Source organism: Microtus ochrogaster, chromosome 7 (assembly GCF_000317375.1).
Source record: "Microtus ochrogaster isolate Prairie Vole_2 chromosome 7, MicOch1.0, whole genome shotgun sequence".
In the NCBI taxonomy this organism is placed as follows: Eukaryota; Metazoa; Chordata; class Mammalia; order Rodentia; family Cricetidae; genus Microtus; species Microtus ochrogaster.
Genome location: NC_022014.1, coordinates 72,589,800 through 72,606,546, shown reverse-complemented (window position 1 = coordinate 72,606,546; position 16,747 = coordinate 72,589,800). Strand labels below are relative to the sequence as shown.

Below are 16,747 nucleotides of genomic sequence, written 5' to 3'. Positions count from 1 at the left end.
TGTAGACCAGGCTGGTCTCGAACTCACAGAGATCCACCTGCCTCTGCCTCCCGAGTGCTGGGATTAAAGGCGTGCGCCACCACCGCCCGACTTTAACTTTACTTCTAAACAAGCATCCATTCTTTCTTTCCTCTTGAGACTGAAGTACAAGGACCCTCCCAGCTCACACTCCGAGTGGTCCTCGTGATTATTCTCATAACCCACACCTTGAATGCTTATAAAACACGTATTCTAACCCCAGGCATTTTCCCAAGCACTTCACACACATTAAGCCATAAGCATCTGTTGCCCTTGGGTTTATTCTTTTTTGAATATGTAGTTTGGAATGGAACGATCCAAGCTTACAACACAGTAGGACCAGCTGCACAATTTGCAGTGCCCAGGGGGAAATGGAAAAGCAGAACCCTAGAACCCCACTACCCATTTCAATAAGACAACAAGGAATAGGATCCAGAGAAGCTTCTATGCGTGAGCCTCTGTGCACCTGCCCCGACCACATGCCTCCAAAGTCAACGCTGCGCCGGAGCATCAGCCAGAGCCGATGATATCCCCGCCAGTCCTCAGCCCTCCGCACTTCCCAGAGCCATAGAGAAATGGCTGTTGGTCCTCGGCCTCCAGGTATTTCTCCTACAGGGCCGGTGGTTTTTCCTTTGCCCTCCTCCTCTCCAAGAATGCCTGACTCTTTTTGAGATGAGTCCCAGCATGCCCAGCCCTCCTCTCCAATCTTCGCTCTCTCAGGAAACACCACCACCTCTCGCCCAGTGGCTCAACTCAAAGCATCGTCCGAGTCTGGCACAGCTGAAACCCAGCACTCAGAAGGCAGAGGCAAGAGGGTCTCTAATTCACGGCTAGCTACACAGTGAGTTCTTGGACAGGCCTGGGTTTCATATCATGACCCTGCCTCAAAATCAAACAACAACAAAACCGTAACCTCCCCCTCCCTCTTCCTCCTCCCCAGTATTCTGTTTCCAAATTGTCCCTGTTTGCTTTCTGTTGCTATGATAAACACCACGACCAACAGCTACTTAGGGAGGAAAGGGTTTATTGCATCTTATGACTCCCAGGTCACAATCCATCACCAACAGATGTCAGGGCAGGAAGTCAAGGCAGGAACCAGGAGGCCAAAACTGAAGCACAAACGGCAGAGAACACGACTTACTGGCTTGCTCCCCATGACTTCCTGAGCCGGCTTTTGTATACACCCAGGATCACCTGCCCAGGGACCACACTGCCAATAGTACGTAGGACCCTCCCACATCAATCATTAGCCAAGTAAATGCCCCTCAGACTTGCCTACACTCCAGTCTGGAGGCATTTTCTTAATGGAGCTTCCCCCTCTTCCCAGACCCTAATTTACCAATACACACGCACACCTAGCCTTCTGTCTCCATCTGTCTGCAAACGAATCTTTGCTTCATCCTATCCTGCCTCCCAGGACCGCCATGTTGCCGAACTCCAGCGAGTACCATATATACTATGCTCTGGCATTGTATAGCGGGCCCAGCCCTGCTCCCCATTTCTGTGCCTGCCTCTAGCCCCTCCCCACTTCCACTCCACTTTGAGAGGGACAGCCAGAGTAATCTTGAAAAGCATTTAGCAGCAGGGACAGTAGTCCCTGGCTGGAAACCCTCTACTTGGTTTTGGTTTGGTTTTTTGTTTTGTTTTGTTTTAGTTTTTGTTTGTTTTGTAATCAAAGACAATCCAAAGTCATTACGATGGACTGCCGATCCTCTATCGCGTTCCCATCCAGGAATCTGGACAGACAGGCATACAGCAGGCGTTCAGAACTCGTGTTGTCGGCTGATAACACCAGTCAAACGTGGAGAAAGAGCATCCCAGCACAGGGTAAGGAGAGGAGGCAGAAGTGAACAGGGAACACACCAGAGAGTGAAATCCCAGGACTAACGGGCACTTGGCTGCTGGTGAGCCTGTACCAGTCTCATGTTCCTGCTACGTTAGCCTCGCTGTGCAGAGGACCATGCAGCCCTCATTCCAAACACCCAAGTCCATCTGCTCAATCAACCACTAGAAACTGAGGCATTACCCCAAGTGTTCAGACCTTTCTTTTTGAGACAAGGTCTCGCTGTGCAGCCCTGGCTGGCCTGGAACTCACTATGTAGGTTGATAAGACTGGCCTGGAACTCAGAGAGATGCCTGGCTCTGCCTCTCAAGGCATGAAGTGCACTGCCTGATTGTGTACATAACTTTAAAAACTATTTGTTGGTGTTGGTGGTGGTGGTGTGTGTGTGCATGCATGCATGCGTGCATGTATGTGTGTGTCCCAGGGATTGAATTTTGGTAATCAAGCTTTCTTAGTAAGTGGCTTTACCAGCTGAGCTATCTCTACAGCCTGTACATCACTTCCTGATTCTTCATTTCCCATGCTCACATGGCCACTGTCCCCCACTCTTATCCATTTTAGCACACCAACCAGACACTGAATCTCTGGTCCCTCCATCTTCACAGACTGACTTCTGCTTATTTGTCAGAACCCATCGTGTTCTGTCTCAACCTACCCTTTCAGACTTCTGAGCCCTCACCGCCTGCTACAGGTTAGATTGTATCCCCCGAGAGGATACCCTGAGAGCTGGAGAGAGAGCGCAGTCAGTGACGTGGCACACAGAAAGCAGACCACGGTAACACGGATGAGGAATCCCTGTCCTGTGGGAGTGGAAACAGGAGAAGCTCTGAATATCACCACGTCTAGTCAAACAAGTGAACCACAGCTTCCCATGAAAGACCCTGGCTCAAAAAAATAAAGTGGGCCACTGGTCATGGTGGCACACACCTATAATCCCAATGTCCCGGAGGATGAGGCAGGCAGGTGTCGGTGAGTTCGAGACCAACCTGGTCTACAAAGTGAGTTCCAGAACAGCCAGGACTGTTACGCAGAGAAACCAAAATAAACAAATAAGAAAGAAACAAAGTGGGGCCAGCAAGATGGTTGAGCAGGCAAAGTCACTTTATGCCATACCTGACCACTTGACTGTGATCTGTGAGAGTCACATGGTGTAAGCAACTCCCACAGGTTGTCCTCTGACCTCTATACCCACACTATGGTAAATATTTGTGTGTGTGTGTGTGTGTGTGTGTGTGTGTGCATGTGTGCACAAATATATCTTTTCTTTAAAAAAATCAATAAAACAAAGTGGACAGCTCCTGAATAATCACACTGGAGGCTGACCTCCGGTCTCCGTATGCACACACACGCACAAGTATCCGCCTACCCAGCCACCCACAAATCAATGTAAAAAGATCTGTTGAAGTTCACATCCCAGTGTCTCCAATGCGAGCTCTGTGGAAGCAGAGCCACACTGCATGTGTGGTTTCAACAGAGTCATACTGGAGCAGAGTGGGTTCTCATCCAATTTAACTGGTGTCCTTGTTCAAAGGGAAGAGGAGCGAGAGGGAAGACAGAGTGCAAAGATCCAGAGTCTCATGGGGGAAGATGTCACATGAAAAGGGTGACGGGCTGTAGTGAGGTCAGTCACTCCAGGCAGCCTGAAGCCAGCAGAAGCTGGAAGAAGACGAGAAACCTCCCAGCCCTTCTGAGGGAGCATGACCCAAACAAAACACTCTGATCGTCCAGTCTGCAGGACAGAGAGAGCCAATGTCTATGGTTTCCTGCTTCTCAAAGCATTAAAGGGACAGATATCCAGCAGGGTGAGTGGCACAGGCTTATGGTCTCAGCTACTAGCGAGACTACAGAGGATAGCACTTCAAGATCTGCCAGGGCAACAGTGAGACCTCGTCCCATTTTGTTTTGTTTAGCGAGACAGGATTTCTCCGTGGAGTTCTGGCTGTCCTGGAACTGCTGGGATTAAAGGTGGGGGGGGGGCACCATGGCCAGGTGAGACCATGTCTTAAAAAGCAAAATGAACGAGCTGGGGACAGAGCTAAGCGATAGGGCCCTCATGACACCCAGCACCACATAAGCTGGGTGTGATGGAACACACCTGCCTGTGATCTTAGCATGTGGGAGGTGAAGGCAGAAGAATGAGGGGTTTAAGGACATCCTTGGCTACACAGCGAGCTCAAGGCTAGCCTGGACTACATGAGACCATATCTTGGAACTGATGAGTGCTCTCTTCAGCAACACACAACCGAAACTGAAACAAGACAGAGAGGATTGAGAGTGGCCCCGTCGCAAGGACGGCATGCAAACTTGTGAAGCGTTCTGTATTTTTCACAATAACTAAACTGTGGAGTTGACCTAGGTATATAAACTGGGTGGTTGTGGCACATACTTTTAATCCTAGCACTTGGAAGGCAGAGGCAGGCAGATCTCTGTGAGTTCGAGGCCAGCCTGGGTTACAGAGCTAGTTTCAGGATAGCCAAGGCTATGCAAAGGAACCCTTCTCAAAAAAAAAAAAAAGTAAGTGGTGTATGTGCACAATAGAATTGTTTTGTTGTTCAGTCAGGAAGAACAAAGTTATGTTTGCAGGAAAATAGACACAACTGTAAATAATCATATTAAGTGGATTTGGCCAATCACAGAAACACAAACATCATTTTTTTCTCACCATGAAGGTTCCTAGATGAGACAGAGAGAGAGAGAGCAAAAGGGTTAGCTTAGGGGGACAACCCAGATCATGGAAAGATAAGGTGGCTCCGAGGGAAAATAGCTTCAGCATGTAATATATACATGCACAAAAACTTGAAAAACCAAAGTATACTTTTTAAAAGGAAGAACAAATGAAGGAATGACTCAGCTCACCCTTTTCTTGCCCTTTCAGATTCCTAGCTACCCACACAAACCTACCATCGTCACGGTCTTTCCTTGTACCCCAGGATGGTGAGCCATGACTCTGGGAGCCCGTGTCCTGTCCTCCCTGTCCTCACAGCTCTCTCTAGCTCATCTGTCAACGTCTGTACCAGGGCCACTAGAGTCCTGAGTGGCATTTACAGCGGCACACCTACCCTCCGTGTGACTCCTATGGAGCCGCTGATGCTTGTTCCCTGCCCCACCACCGTGGACACACTGTGGCCTCAGGGCCTTCCCAGGAACTGACCAAGCAGCATGACTTCATCTGATCTTGCTGAGCCCAGGACCCAAACAGGGTTATTCAAAATCCAATCCTGAGGTCAAATGTGATAGCTCGTATTGTTGGGAGACTGAAGGAAGAGTTGTGCCTTAAGTTCAAGGCTAGCCTGGGCTACATAGCGAGTTCCAGGCTAGCTTGGGCTACAGAATGATGCACAGGAGGATGTAGATACATTTCCTGTCTTACGGAGGCATCTGAGAGCCGACGGGTAAACTGAAACAACCTCTCTCTATGGCTAAGTCCTTGAAAGGAGCCTGTAGTCCTTTTGTTCTTGGACTGGCTGAGTTGGGCATAAGCCACAGTTTTGCTGACCTGGGAATGGCCAATAATGGAAGATGGGGACCTTGAAATATGGGGGAACCATGACAAACCCCTGACTTCAAATAGCTGGTAGCTTGTAAATGGAAGTTTCTATCCTGCCTGGTCCCACAGCAGTTCAGTCCCAAAGAAACACAGTTTATATTTATATTAATTATAAACTGGCCTATTAGCTCAGGCTTATTATTAACTAGATCTTACAATTTAAACTAACCCATAATTCTTATGTATGTTTAGTCACATGGCTTGGTACCTTTTCCCAGTAAGGCATTCTCATCCTGCTTCCTCTGCGTCTGACTGGTGACTGACTCTCGGCCTTCCTTCTTCTCTAGTCGGTTGCCCCACCTATACTTCCCGCCTGACTACTGGTCAATCAGCGTTTTATTAAACCAACACGAGTGACAAATCTTTACAGTGTCCAAGAGCATTATCACACAGCAGGGACTCGACAAGGAAGGCAGACATGTCTGCTATGGGGGAACAGCAAGCACAAAACATTCTGAGAGTATTTGTACCGGGAAGCAGTCCTCAAAAGAAGTTATGTGCAGGGGGCAGGAAGTTTAGCTCAGGGGTAGAGCGCTTACCTGGCATGTACAAGGTCCAGGGTTCAGTCCCAAGCACTGAAGGTAAAACTTGGCGTTAAAGTTTGCCTTACCTGGGGGCTGGAGAGATGGCTCAGAGGTTAAGAACATTGCCTGCTCTTCCAAAGGTCCTGAGTTCAGTTCCCAGCAACCACATGGTGGCTCACAACCATCTGTAATGAGGTCTGGTGCCCTCTTCTGGCCTTCAGGCACAACACAGAAAGAATGTTGTATACATAATAAATAAATAAATATTTAAAAAAAAAAAGTTTGCCTTACCAGAAAAAGAGCCTCCATTTATATCTTACCTATGCAGTGATGCCCTGGCTGAGGGTATACACACCATGGTGGTTCTAGGGACAGCACAGGGGTGGCTAGGGGGCCATCTTAATGTGTGTGAATACAAGCAGGATGACGATTTTCACTCTTGTTTATTCCAAGACATGGAGATAAGGTCTTGCTATGTAGCCCAGGCTGATCTTGAGCTCAGGAGGTGGTGGAGATGGTATACATCTTCAAATCTTCGTTTTCTTGCTTCAATCTCCCAAATGCTAAGATTACAGGCATGTGCTGGGGATCGAACCCAGAGTTGTGCATGCCAGATAAGTACTTGCCCAAACGAGCTACATCCTCATTCTATTTTGTTTGCTCGAAGGCAGGGTCCCACTGTGTAGCCTTGGCTGGCATGAATTCACAGAGATCTACCTGTCAATGCCTTTCCAGTGGCACCTATTTCTCCTTTTTATAAATGATCTGTAAAATAGGTATCTTTACAGATGAGGGAGCTTACAGGGAACACAGAGATTTTTTACTTCCCCAAGCCCGGTGCTGCTGTGCATCTTTATACCGTGGCTTCTAATCGCCTGCGTGCATAGGAGATTATCAGCAGCCAGGAGGTGATGGAGCTGGAAATTAAACCACCCTAGTCCTTGGGCTCTTTCCTATACAGCACTTCCGGAGTATGACATCATCTATGTCATGGTGTCACTAGGAACTGCTCTTTGGCTGGGAAGGTCCTGAGGGCCATGCCCAGAGGTCCCAGTTCTTAGACCTGACTCAGATCCACACAAACCACACAAGCTTGAGAAAGACAGAGGAATGTCCTCCACTCTGCACTTCCAAGGGCAACATAGGAACTAGAGCATCAGCATGGTCAACGGGATTCCTGTAACAGCAAAAGTTACGCGGGAACCCAGAATTCCAAGTTCCCCTGGGGAGTGTGAAGTCTGTGTGCTCAGGGGGTGCAGACGGAGTGTGGAAATGAGCTCGGCTTTGCCAGCGAGGAGGGACTTCTGTCCCCTGGATGGATTGTCGCCCATGGGTCTAGAGTGCTCCAAAGCTCTGACCATTACTTCCTCCCACCTGGCACTGTGGGCTGAGGGTTTATATGTTCCTAGAAATTCACATGCAGGGGGCTGTTGAGACAGCTCAAGAGGTAAAAGGCGCCTGCCTCCAAATCTCATCGGCCAAGTTCAATTCCCAGAACCCACACGGTGGAATGAGAGAATCAACTCCTGCGGGTTATCTACCCTCTTAACATCCACCATGGCTTGAGTGTGCGAAGACAGGTGCACGCAAACACACACGCACACACACACACAGAGGGGGAGGAAGAGGATGGAATAAATACATGTAAAAGAAAATTTATTTCACATATGGAAACCCTAGTGGCTAATGTAATGGCTTGAGAGGTGGGGCCTTCAGGAGGCACCTGAATTTTGAAGTCCGCAGGGTAAAATCCCCCTATGATGCCCACGATGAGAATAGTACCCTATTTAAAGATGAGGAGGGCTAGGGCTGGGGCTATAGCTCAGTGGCCCACCATGCCTAGATTGCACAAAGCCACAGATGTGACCCCGACGCTGTAGAAGAAAAAGAGGAAGACAGACTCCGTCACACTTTCATTCTGCCACAGAAGAATACAAGAAGGTAGCTGTCTGCAATCCCGGAAGAGGACCCCTCCCCAGAGCCCAACCAGGCTGACACCGTGGCCTTGCGGTTTCAGGCTCCAGAGCGGTAAGAAATATGTGCCCAAGTCACGCGCTGTATGTATTGACTTCCAGCAGCCTGCGCTAATGACGTGGACAGGGCAGGTGACTACCTGCATTTACTGTTATCCCAGCTTGCCCGTCTGTAGCATCTGTCCTGAGTGTGATGTCTCTGTGGACATCCTAAGGTCATCACCGAGAGCCGCCGTAGCATACACATACATCACCAAGACGTAGCTTTGCTCTCCTCCGCAGACCATGGATTCTAGATAGAAGGGACTTCAGCCTGCAGCTCTGGCCCCAGGCACACCACCTTGGTGGAGCGAGGCTGCTCCAGCAATATCTGGCACATGACAAAAACTTCAAAAGAGAAACCCAAAGGATTTGCTGGGGTCTTTGGAAAGCCCTGCTAGTGCCCATCTCTCCACTTCCCCTAAATACAGAGATTTAAGACATGGCCCATGCATCACCTTCCCATCCCATCCCTCCAGGCCATGGTGTCCATTTAGAAGGGACCTAACGAATAAGCACTAACCTGGCCTTGTTATTTGGAAAGATTTTTTTTCCGTCCCCAAATCTATCTAGGCAGGCTCAGGCCAGTTTGCCAACAGGGGTCCTCATTAAAGTCTGAAAATACATTGTACAGCGAAGCTGGAATCTGGCGGCCAGACATTACAGCAGGCTGCTAACAAGAAAATCAGTACAAATTAAGACACGGCTAGACAGAAGCCAAGCCACTTGCCTTTGCATAAATTACGCGTGTTAGAATCCCGGAATGAGAATGCCGGAGAGCCTGCCGGGGAGCGAGGGCGCGGCAGAGCCACGCCACACCGCAGAGTTCAAGCGTGCCCAGCCTTCATTGACCAAGAATTTAGAATAGATGACGAGGCTCTTGGTGGCAACTAGCTAAATTGCTATGTGACCGGAATAAAAACCGTTCTTGTTCCATTCATAATTTAAAGGCTGAGGGGGCGGAAATCAGTTTCTGAAATCATAGGTTGTGGCCTTTGTGTGTCGAGGGGACAGGGCTGGGAGGTACGAACTGCAGAGATGACGTAATAATGGGACTGACAGCTTAATCGGGCCTCCACATCACCTTCTCTTAAATGGGAAGATGTCTGACTCTCCTGAGAAAAGACACCCAGACTACAGTTGACTCCAAGCCAACAGTGGGTAAAGGCAGAGGACTGGGTTCTTCATGATTTTTCCCGGAGCTCACTGTCCAGCTTTGTTTGTTTGTTTGTCGTTTCTGAGTAAGACCCCTAGAGCCGAGTTAGGTGGTGTCCTGGACAAATGGCCCTGCTTTCTCCACACTCCCATTGTAAGTGTCTGTGCAAGCACACGGAGACGGGTCAGTACCTCCCAGACCTGGCATCTCTCTCCACCAGCAGCACCCTAAATGAAGCTTCCTGGAGGGCCCCAAAATATATTCCCTTGCCTTCCCTACTAATGTTTTGAGCCATTCCAAGTGTTCTAAAATGTTCTATCCATCTGCTCTGCTTGAAGCACCATACCCTCCTTTGCCTGGCAAACTTTAGACTTCTCTTCAGGTCTCAGCATTTGGGCCTGCGACAGTTAATCCTGACTGTCACTCTAGTAGGATTTAGCACCATCATGGGAACAAACCCAGGGGCTTGTTTGTGAGGGAATTTTAAAATCAGGATAACTGAGGTGGGAAGGCCCATCTTAAACGTGGGTGGCACCATTCCCTAGGCTGGGGTCCCAGGCTGAATAAAAGGAAAGCAAGCTGAGCATCTGCATTCATTCTCTGCTTCCTGCCCATGGCCAGCTGCCCCAGACATGGCCAGCAGGACTCCCTGCCACAAGGAACTGTGCCCTCAAACTGTGAGCCAAATTAAACTCATCCTTCCACGCGCTGCTTGGGTTGAGCGTTTCGTCACAATCAGAAAGCAGCCAACACAGATCTCCGCCTCCCCTGGCTTCTTTTCACATTCTCTGCCTAGAGCCCCAGGGTTACCACGCTGAAGGCGAGAAACCCAGCATTTCTTCTTTCTCTTGGGGACCAAGGCATAAGGGATGTGCTGGGTCTGTCTAGTCTAAGCAGTCAAGCATGTGACATCCGGTTCATGCAGAAAACACCCCCTCACCTCCCCCATTCATCCCTCCACCCCCCACGCCCCGTGAGGAAGCTGAACAACGGTTTCAGTTCTGGCAACACACCACCCTGCATTTCAAAGGCTTTTCTTATCCTTGTTTGCCATTAGGATTCTGTATCTCATAAGGTAAGAACGGGACTTGTGACTCTTAGCGATTTATTATTGAACAGCTGTACTCACGAGTCTTAAAGAGCAACTAATCATAGCAATCGAATGGGCTTCTTTGGTCTCATCCTTGGTGAAGCAGGCCGACACCAAGGCCCCACTGGTTAATATTTCAGTTCCCTTTATTTCTTTCTTCCTTCTGAGATTCATTGCCATCTAGGTCACTGTGCTTCCCCGTGTCCCCATCTACGAGACAGGGCTGAGAGGTAAAAGCTCGCACACAGTCCTTCCTGCTATCTTCATCTTGTCCCAGCTGATGTGTGCTCATGACATGACTTTTATGTCTGTTTGACCTACTTACCCAAGAGCAAAGATGGAAAGCTGCCTGCCCCACAATGCCGAGAGCTCCCGAGAAGACAGAACACAAGCCACCGGAGCAAATGTCTTGGGGTTGACGGCAAAGGTCAGAGGAAAATGAGGATTTCCCCCAGTAAAGGTCCTTCCTTCCCTCCCTCTGTGGAAGGGTTACACCGCTGGGAAAGGGCATTCTCTTCTTACACAGAATGTCATTTCTGCTCTGGTCTCCATAGTGGATACCAGACAGCAAGATCTCACCCATCTCTGGCAGAGTTGGCACCCTCTTTTAGGTCACTACAATACTCCTTCAAGTCTTCATGACAGGATGGAGTGGGAGGAGGAAGAGGGAGAGAAAAAAGGAAGGGAGATTGTTGAGAGGTAACGGGGAAAGTGGTCAATTCTTAGAACAAAAATCAAACCAGGTATTTGATTGAATTGACAACTCAATTCATTATTCACTGAGGCCCGTTTTAGAAACAGTTTTCGGGTCCCTGGGAGTCTCTGACCTTTTGAGTAGTGACTATCGATCTTTGATGCCTGGTTAAGCTACTGCCTGGAACCCCTAGCGGCAGAGGTATTGACTTGACCCAGAACTAAACTGGGGGCGGGGAAAAGGGTAGGAAGTAAGAGCGCGCAAAGCGGACGCACTGCTAATCGACGCGCGGGAGTACGTGGGGACACATCAAGCATCAGCCTCGCAAGCAGTTCAGATCTGCGGGCTGTCTTCGCTGCGAGCGTCTCAGCCGCTGGTCACTCATTCTCTTCCTCTCCCATACACCCGCAAGTGCGCAAGTGCGGGTGGGTCGGGGGAAGGGCTCAGTCAGGAGAACCTGTGCTCGAGAAAGTAGAAGGACTCAAGACCTGTGCTCAGAATCTACATTTAAAAGAAACGTTTGAGATGCAATGGTGACCGCTTAGCAGGAGGGTTAGGGAAAACAGGAGGATCTCTGGGGTTCGCTGATCAGCCAAGCTAGTCTATTTGGTGAGTTCCAAGCCAGAGAGACCTGGGGGGGGGGGGGGGGGCACACAGCGCCAGTGAGACTTTTCAAGATGGACGACAAGCATGGTGGCACATGTCTGTGATCTCAGTATTAGGGAGGCAGAGGCAGGCAGATCTCTGTGAGGCTGAGGTCAGCCTGGTCTAGAGAGTGGGTTCCAGGCCAGCCAGGGCTACATAATGAAAGCTTGTCTCCAAAAACAGTGGGGGCTGATGTGGGAGCACAGGCCTTTAATTCCAGCACTCGGGGAGGCAGAGGCAGGTGGAGCTCTGTGAGGCCAGCATGGTCTACAGATAGTTCTAGAACTGCCAGGGCTGCCCAGAGAAACCCTGTCTGCAAAAATAAAAAAGAAACAGAAAGAAGGAGTGAGGACATTTTAAAAACTATCTCAGCTTCCCCACACCCTGGTTTTTGAGATAAGGTCTTAGCCTCTTAGCCCGGGATGTCTATGAACTTACAATCTTCCCGACTCAGCTATCAGAATGCTGAGATTACAGGTGTGCCCACAATGCCTGGCTCTAAAGTCTATTTATTGATGAGCAGATAGTAATTGCTCGTTACACAAGAAACCCCGTGATTGTGCCAGGAGTCTAAGTGGGGGAAAAGACAGGTTCCTTTTCTTTCTGGAGCCCAGAGCTAGGAGGGGCTTGTGCGCATTTTCTGCTGCTGTTGCAACAAATTACACCTGGGCAGCTGGGAGCAGCGGTACAGGAAGCCAAAGATTCTAAATGAAGGTGTCAGTGGGGCTGGTTTCTTCTGGAGCAGTGGTCCTCAACCTTCCTAACACTGTGCTCCTTCCATACAGTTCCTCAAGGTTGTAGTGACCCCCAAACCATAAAATGATCTCGTTGCTACTTCACAACTGTAATTTTGCTACTGTCAGAAATCGTCATGTAAATATCTGATACGCAGGCTATTTAGTGTGTGACCCAGAGGCGTTGCGACCCACAGGTTGAGAACCAATGTTTGGGAAGCTGAGGGAGACTCTACTCTGTCTCTCTTTAAACCTTCCTGTGGCTGCCAGCAGTCCTCGGAGGACACATTCCTCTGATCCCTGTCTCTCTCCTTGTATTTACCGCCTCTGAATCCTCTTTTTTTCATTGCTGTGTTTTGTTTTTTCGGATAAGGGTCTATGTAGCCCAGGCTGGCCTGAAATTCATGGCCCTTGAATCACAGGCATGTGCCACTGTGCCCCTGCTTCCTGGCTCTTTTCACAAGGACGCAGGCATTAAGATTCGCTTCACTTTAAACTCATTGGCATCAAGTCACTGAGATTCTTCACAACTCGCATTTGTGAAGACTCTGAGGCTCTGGGAGATGCGAATATGGAAGGGGGGATGCTATTTAACATGTGACCAGCCATGGAAAGACTCACCATGAAAAGCTGCGAGCACAGGACGCACCTGACCTTAAGTAAACTGAGACTTAAGTAATAAGTAATAACTCAAGAAACAGAAGGTGGACAGTGAGCACAGGAAGTGTTCACCATACAAACTAGTAAAGCATGACCCACCTAGGGAGGTGACAGCTGAAGTCAGCTGAAAGATGTAGAAGCCAAGGAGAAAAACACTTCACAAGATGTTTTATAGAGTTTGGGTTGTAAATGCCTGCGAATGATTGGAACACATAGAATAATCTAGAAAGTTCACCTTGGCCGAGATGAGTACGATGGTGAAGTCAGATGCAAGGATCTTTATCTCAAGGAGAAGCTCCAAGCACCAGAGTGCATGAGGCAGAAACTCTATGGAGATGTTCCATATGCTGTCCCTAGCAACCAGCTGAAGCCACTCCTGCAGAGCCAAATGCAGTGTTTTACAAAATACAGACAGGATCCAAGCTAGCCAGCCATGCCCCTGCATCCAGCTGAATCAACACTGACCCAAGGAGGTACGGAGGACTAAAAGGAGTCTGCGAGCTCTTGCACTTGTCCGTCTAAGTAGGGAAAGGAGCTGGGATTTGAACGAGACATTTTGATGGCTGTCCTATAAATACACACCTGTCGGTCACGTGCACACTCCCTTTTGTGGTCCATTAGATGTAAATCCCTTAAACGCTAGTTGTGTCTGCTCACAAATAAATGTGTGTCCTCAGTAGCTCCCATTGCTCATCATAGGCCTCTACTTCCTGGAGTACCCAAGCAAGTGTTTCACCTCTTTCCCTCTGGACTCCAAGAATTCCCGGTGTGAGCGTACGTAAGACTTGATTGTTTACCTTCCTCTTAACCCGTTTCCCCTTTTGGAAAGTGAGTAACTTGAGGGCAAGAAATTTTGCCTTGTCCACTTCTAAATTCTCAACTCCTGACATACATATATCTTACCAAGTGAATGGGTGAATATTTGGATTGGTGGATGGATGGATGGATGGATGGATGGATGGATGGAGAGATGGATGGAGAGATGGATGGATGGAGGGATGAATGAGTGGGTGGATGGATGGATGGATGGATGGAGGGATGGAGGGATGGAGGGATGAATGAGTGGATGGGTGGGTGGATGGATGATGAAAAGACGGACAGATGGACGGATGGATAGATGGATGGATGGATGATGGAAAGATGGACAGATGGATGGATGAACAAATGACATACGGATGCATGATAGGCAATTAAGTGTATAGATTGATATATGGATAGATTGTCATGATACTATACTGACTTCAAATCTAATAAATCAATAAAGTAATGAAAGCAACACCAATTAATCAATTGATTATTATTAAAGTGCTTTGCGGGACCTGGAGAGATGGCTCAGCAGCTAAGAAAATCTGCTGCCCTTAAAGAGGACCTGGGTTCAATTCCCAGTGCCCACACGGTGGCTTATACCCGTCTATGATCCCAGTTCCTGAGGGTTCAACAGGCATGTATGCACATGTGTGCATATACATGCACACAGGAAAAACACACACATAAAGCAAATCAATTTAAATAAATAATTATGTTCTTTACACTGTCTACTCCTCCAACAAAAACTGGAACAGCAAAAAACATTGCTTGACTCACCTCATTCCTTCAGAAGCCATCTTGTCAAGATTAGTAGTGCCCTTTGCTTCTGCCCAGTTCGCTCCCAGGTCACCCCATCCCATATCGTCAGCCAAAATGATCACAATGTTTGGTTTGGGGGCTCTTGTTTTCCCACTGATAGAGAAATCCACAAGAGGGTAGAGCAATCCAGAGAAAGTCATGCCAACCAACAAAACCTTTAGAAAAAGCCAGCCCATGGTGACACGCACAGACTCCTGTAGTCTTGATCGAGTGACAAAGGGCGCCCAACACAGATTTCTCGAAGAGTTTTCTCTTTGTTCACCTTGAGTGCAGGAAGCCACCAAGGAACATGGGTCCGGTTGGCAAAAAACACACCGGAGTTAGTAATGGCTACAGGAACGGTAGGAGCTACAGAAAGAAAGGCCCCATCTGGAATTCTAATCCAAGAGTCAGGAAATGTGTCACTGTAAATCGGATTGGCCCCCTGGAGAAGTCTCCTCATCACAGGTCAATAAGATGACTGGTTAGGAGCAGCATTCACAAGTGGTTGTCAATAACCATTCTTTGGCCAGTTAGCAAGTAAGCGACCCTCTGCACTCAGGGAGGCTACAGCCACAGCACAAGCCTTGGCATCTGCTCAGGACTCCATCTGGTGATCGCAGGGTAAGCTCACATCTGCAGAACACCTGGATGTTCTCGAAGCCACAGTCAGCCCCACATGAGTTTCTGAGTTCCAGATGGTTGAGGTTTGTTTCTGTAAGGGTTCCTGAAAGAACAAAATTTGACAAGCAGACAGAGTCGAAAGAGCCAGGCCAGATGTGCCGTACTCGGTAGCTTGGGAAATAATCACTTTTCCATGCCAACAGATGTTTTCCTTCTTATTTGAATGCTCAGCTGGCTCCTCAGTTTCTTCCACCTGAAAAACAGGGATGACAAGAATATTTGCAACGAACCTATAGTAACAGGGTTGGCGGTAACATTACAGACAACTTCTTACGTCTCACGCATGCTATAGGATGTTGAAGCTCAGTGTCCTGGGTGGGATGAATACAAGCAGATCCCAGTCTGCTGATCCCCTTCCTGAGTGCTTCCCCACTCCTACCACCACAAGTGGTCACACCCACGGAGCATTTTAGAAGAAAAGGTAAAGTCTCATTATCAAGACATAATTGTTTATAACGGTCTCGTTATGACCTAATGTCTCCATAAAAAACTCTTTGCGGCCAGGCAGTGGTGGTGCATGCCTTTAATCCCAGCACTTGGGAGGCAGAGGCATGCAGACCTCTGTGAGTTCGAGGCCAGCCTGGTTTACAGACTGAGTTCTAGAACAGGCAGAGCTGTTCAAGACAGAAACCCTGTCTCAGAAAGAAAGAGAGAAAGAGAGAGAGAGAGAAGAAAAGGAAACTCTTCACAGAAGGAGTTCAAGATATAGCTCTGTTGGTAGAATCCTTGCCTAACATACACAGAGCCCTAGGTTTGATCCCCCAGCACCTCCTAAACCAGGTGTGGTTAGTGTTTGGCTGTGACACCAGCGTGTATGAGGTAGAGACAAGAGGACCGGGTGCTTAAGGTAATTCTCAGCTAGTTAGAGACCAGCCTGAGATAACTAAGACACACTCTAAAGCAAACAAACAGCCTCCCCCAGAGAAATTAATTTAGGGGGAAAAAAAAGAGAATTATGAAAAACAAGTTTATAATAGGCTCTAGGTGGAGAACATATGCCTGTTCTACAGCATGCTTTCCACTTTTCTGTAATTTTCATAATTAAACGCTGCCAAAAAAGTTCCAAAAAAATTAATAGAAACACATCGCTGTACATTCTAGTCATGATGGTTTTGGTAAGAAAATCTAGGGCTGGGAGGTGCAGCTCATTGGCAGAGTGCCGATTTAGTGTGTACAGGCTGTGATTTCATCCCTACCTATCTCACAAAAAAGAAAAAAAAATCAAACAAGCCAAAAAACCACATCTAACCGACGATTTTCACACTTGGAAGTGCATATGAATTAGCAAACTCAGAGCCGAGGCTATAACTCAGTTCATAGAGCGCTTGCCTTAGCAGGCCTGTGCACAAAGCCCTGGTTTCGCCCCCAGAATTCCATAAACTGTGTGTGGTGAAATATATCCATGATCCCAGAATTCTGGAAGCAGAGGCAGAAAAAAATTTAAAATTCAAGGTCATCCTCTAACATATAGGCAGTAAAAAAGCCAGCCTGGGCTCCAAGAGATACACTCAAAAAAGTAAATAAGATAAAAATAA

General features: G+C 48.1%; 1 protein-coding gene and 1 non-coding gene across 3 annotated transcripts in view; one reads left to right on the top strand and one right to left on the bottom strand.

Annotated features, from left to right (window-relative positions):
- Arsg (arylsulfatase G) overlaps positions 1-16,747 on the bottom strand; it is a 130,569-nt gene that overhangs the window by 64,814 nt on the left and 49,008 nt on the right. For both annotated transcript variants that reach the window (XM_026780199.1, XM_026780200.1), the window contains exon 2: positions 14,508-15,405. In XM_026780199.1, coding sequence (XP_026636000.1) covers positions 14,508-14,725 — 218 coding nt within the window. In that variant the 5' untranslated portion in view covers positions 14,726-15,405. The remainder of the gene's footprint in view (positions 1-14,507; positions 15,406-16,747) is intronic.
- On the top strand, positions 4,081-4,187 carry LOC113456356. Its single transcript, XR_003377181.1, has one exon. It is a non-coding gene; the product is annotated as a U6 spliceosomal RNA (small nuclear RNA).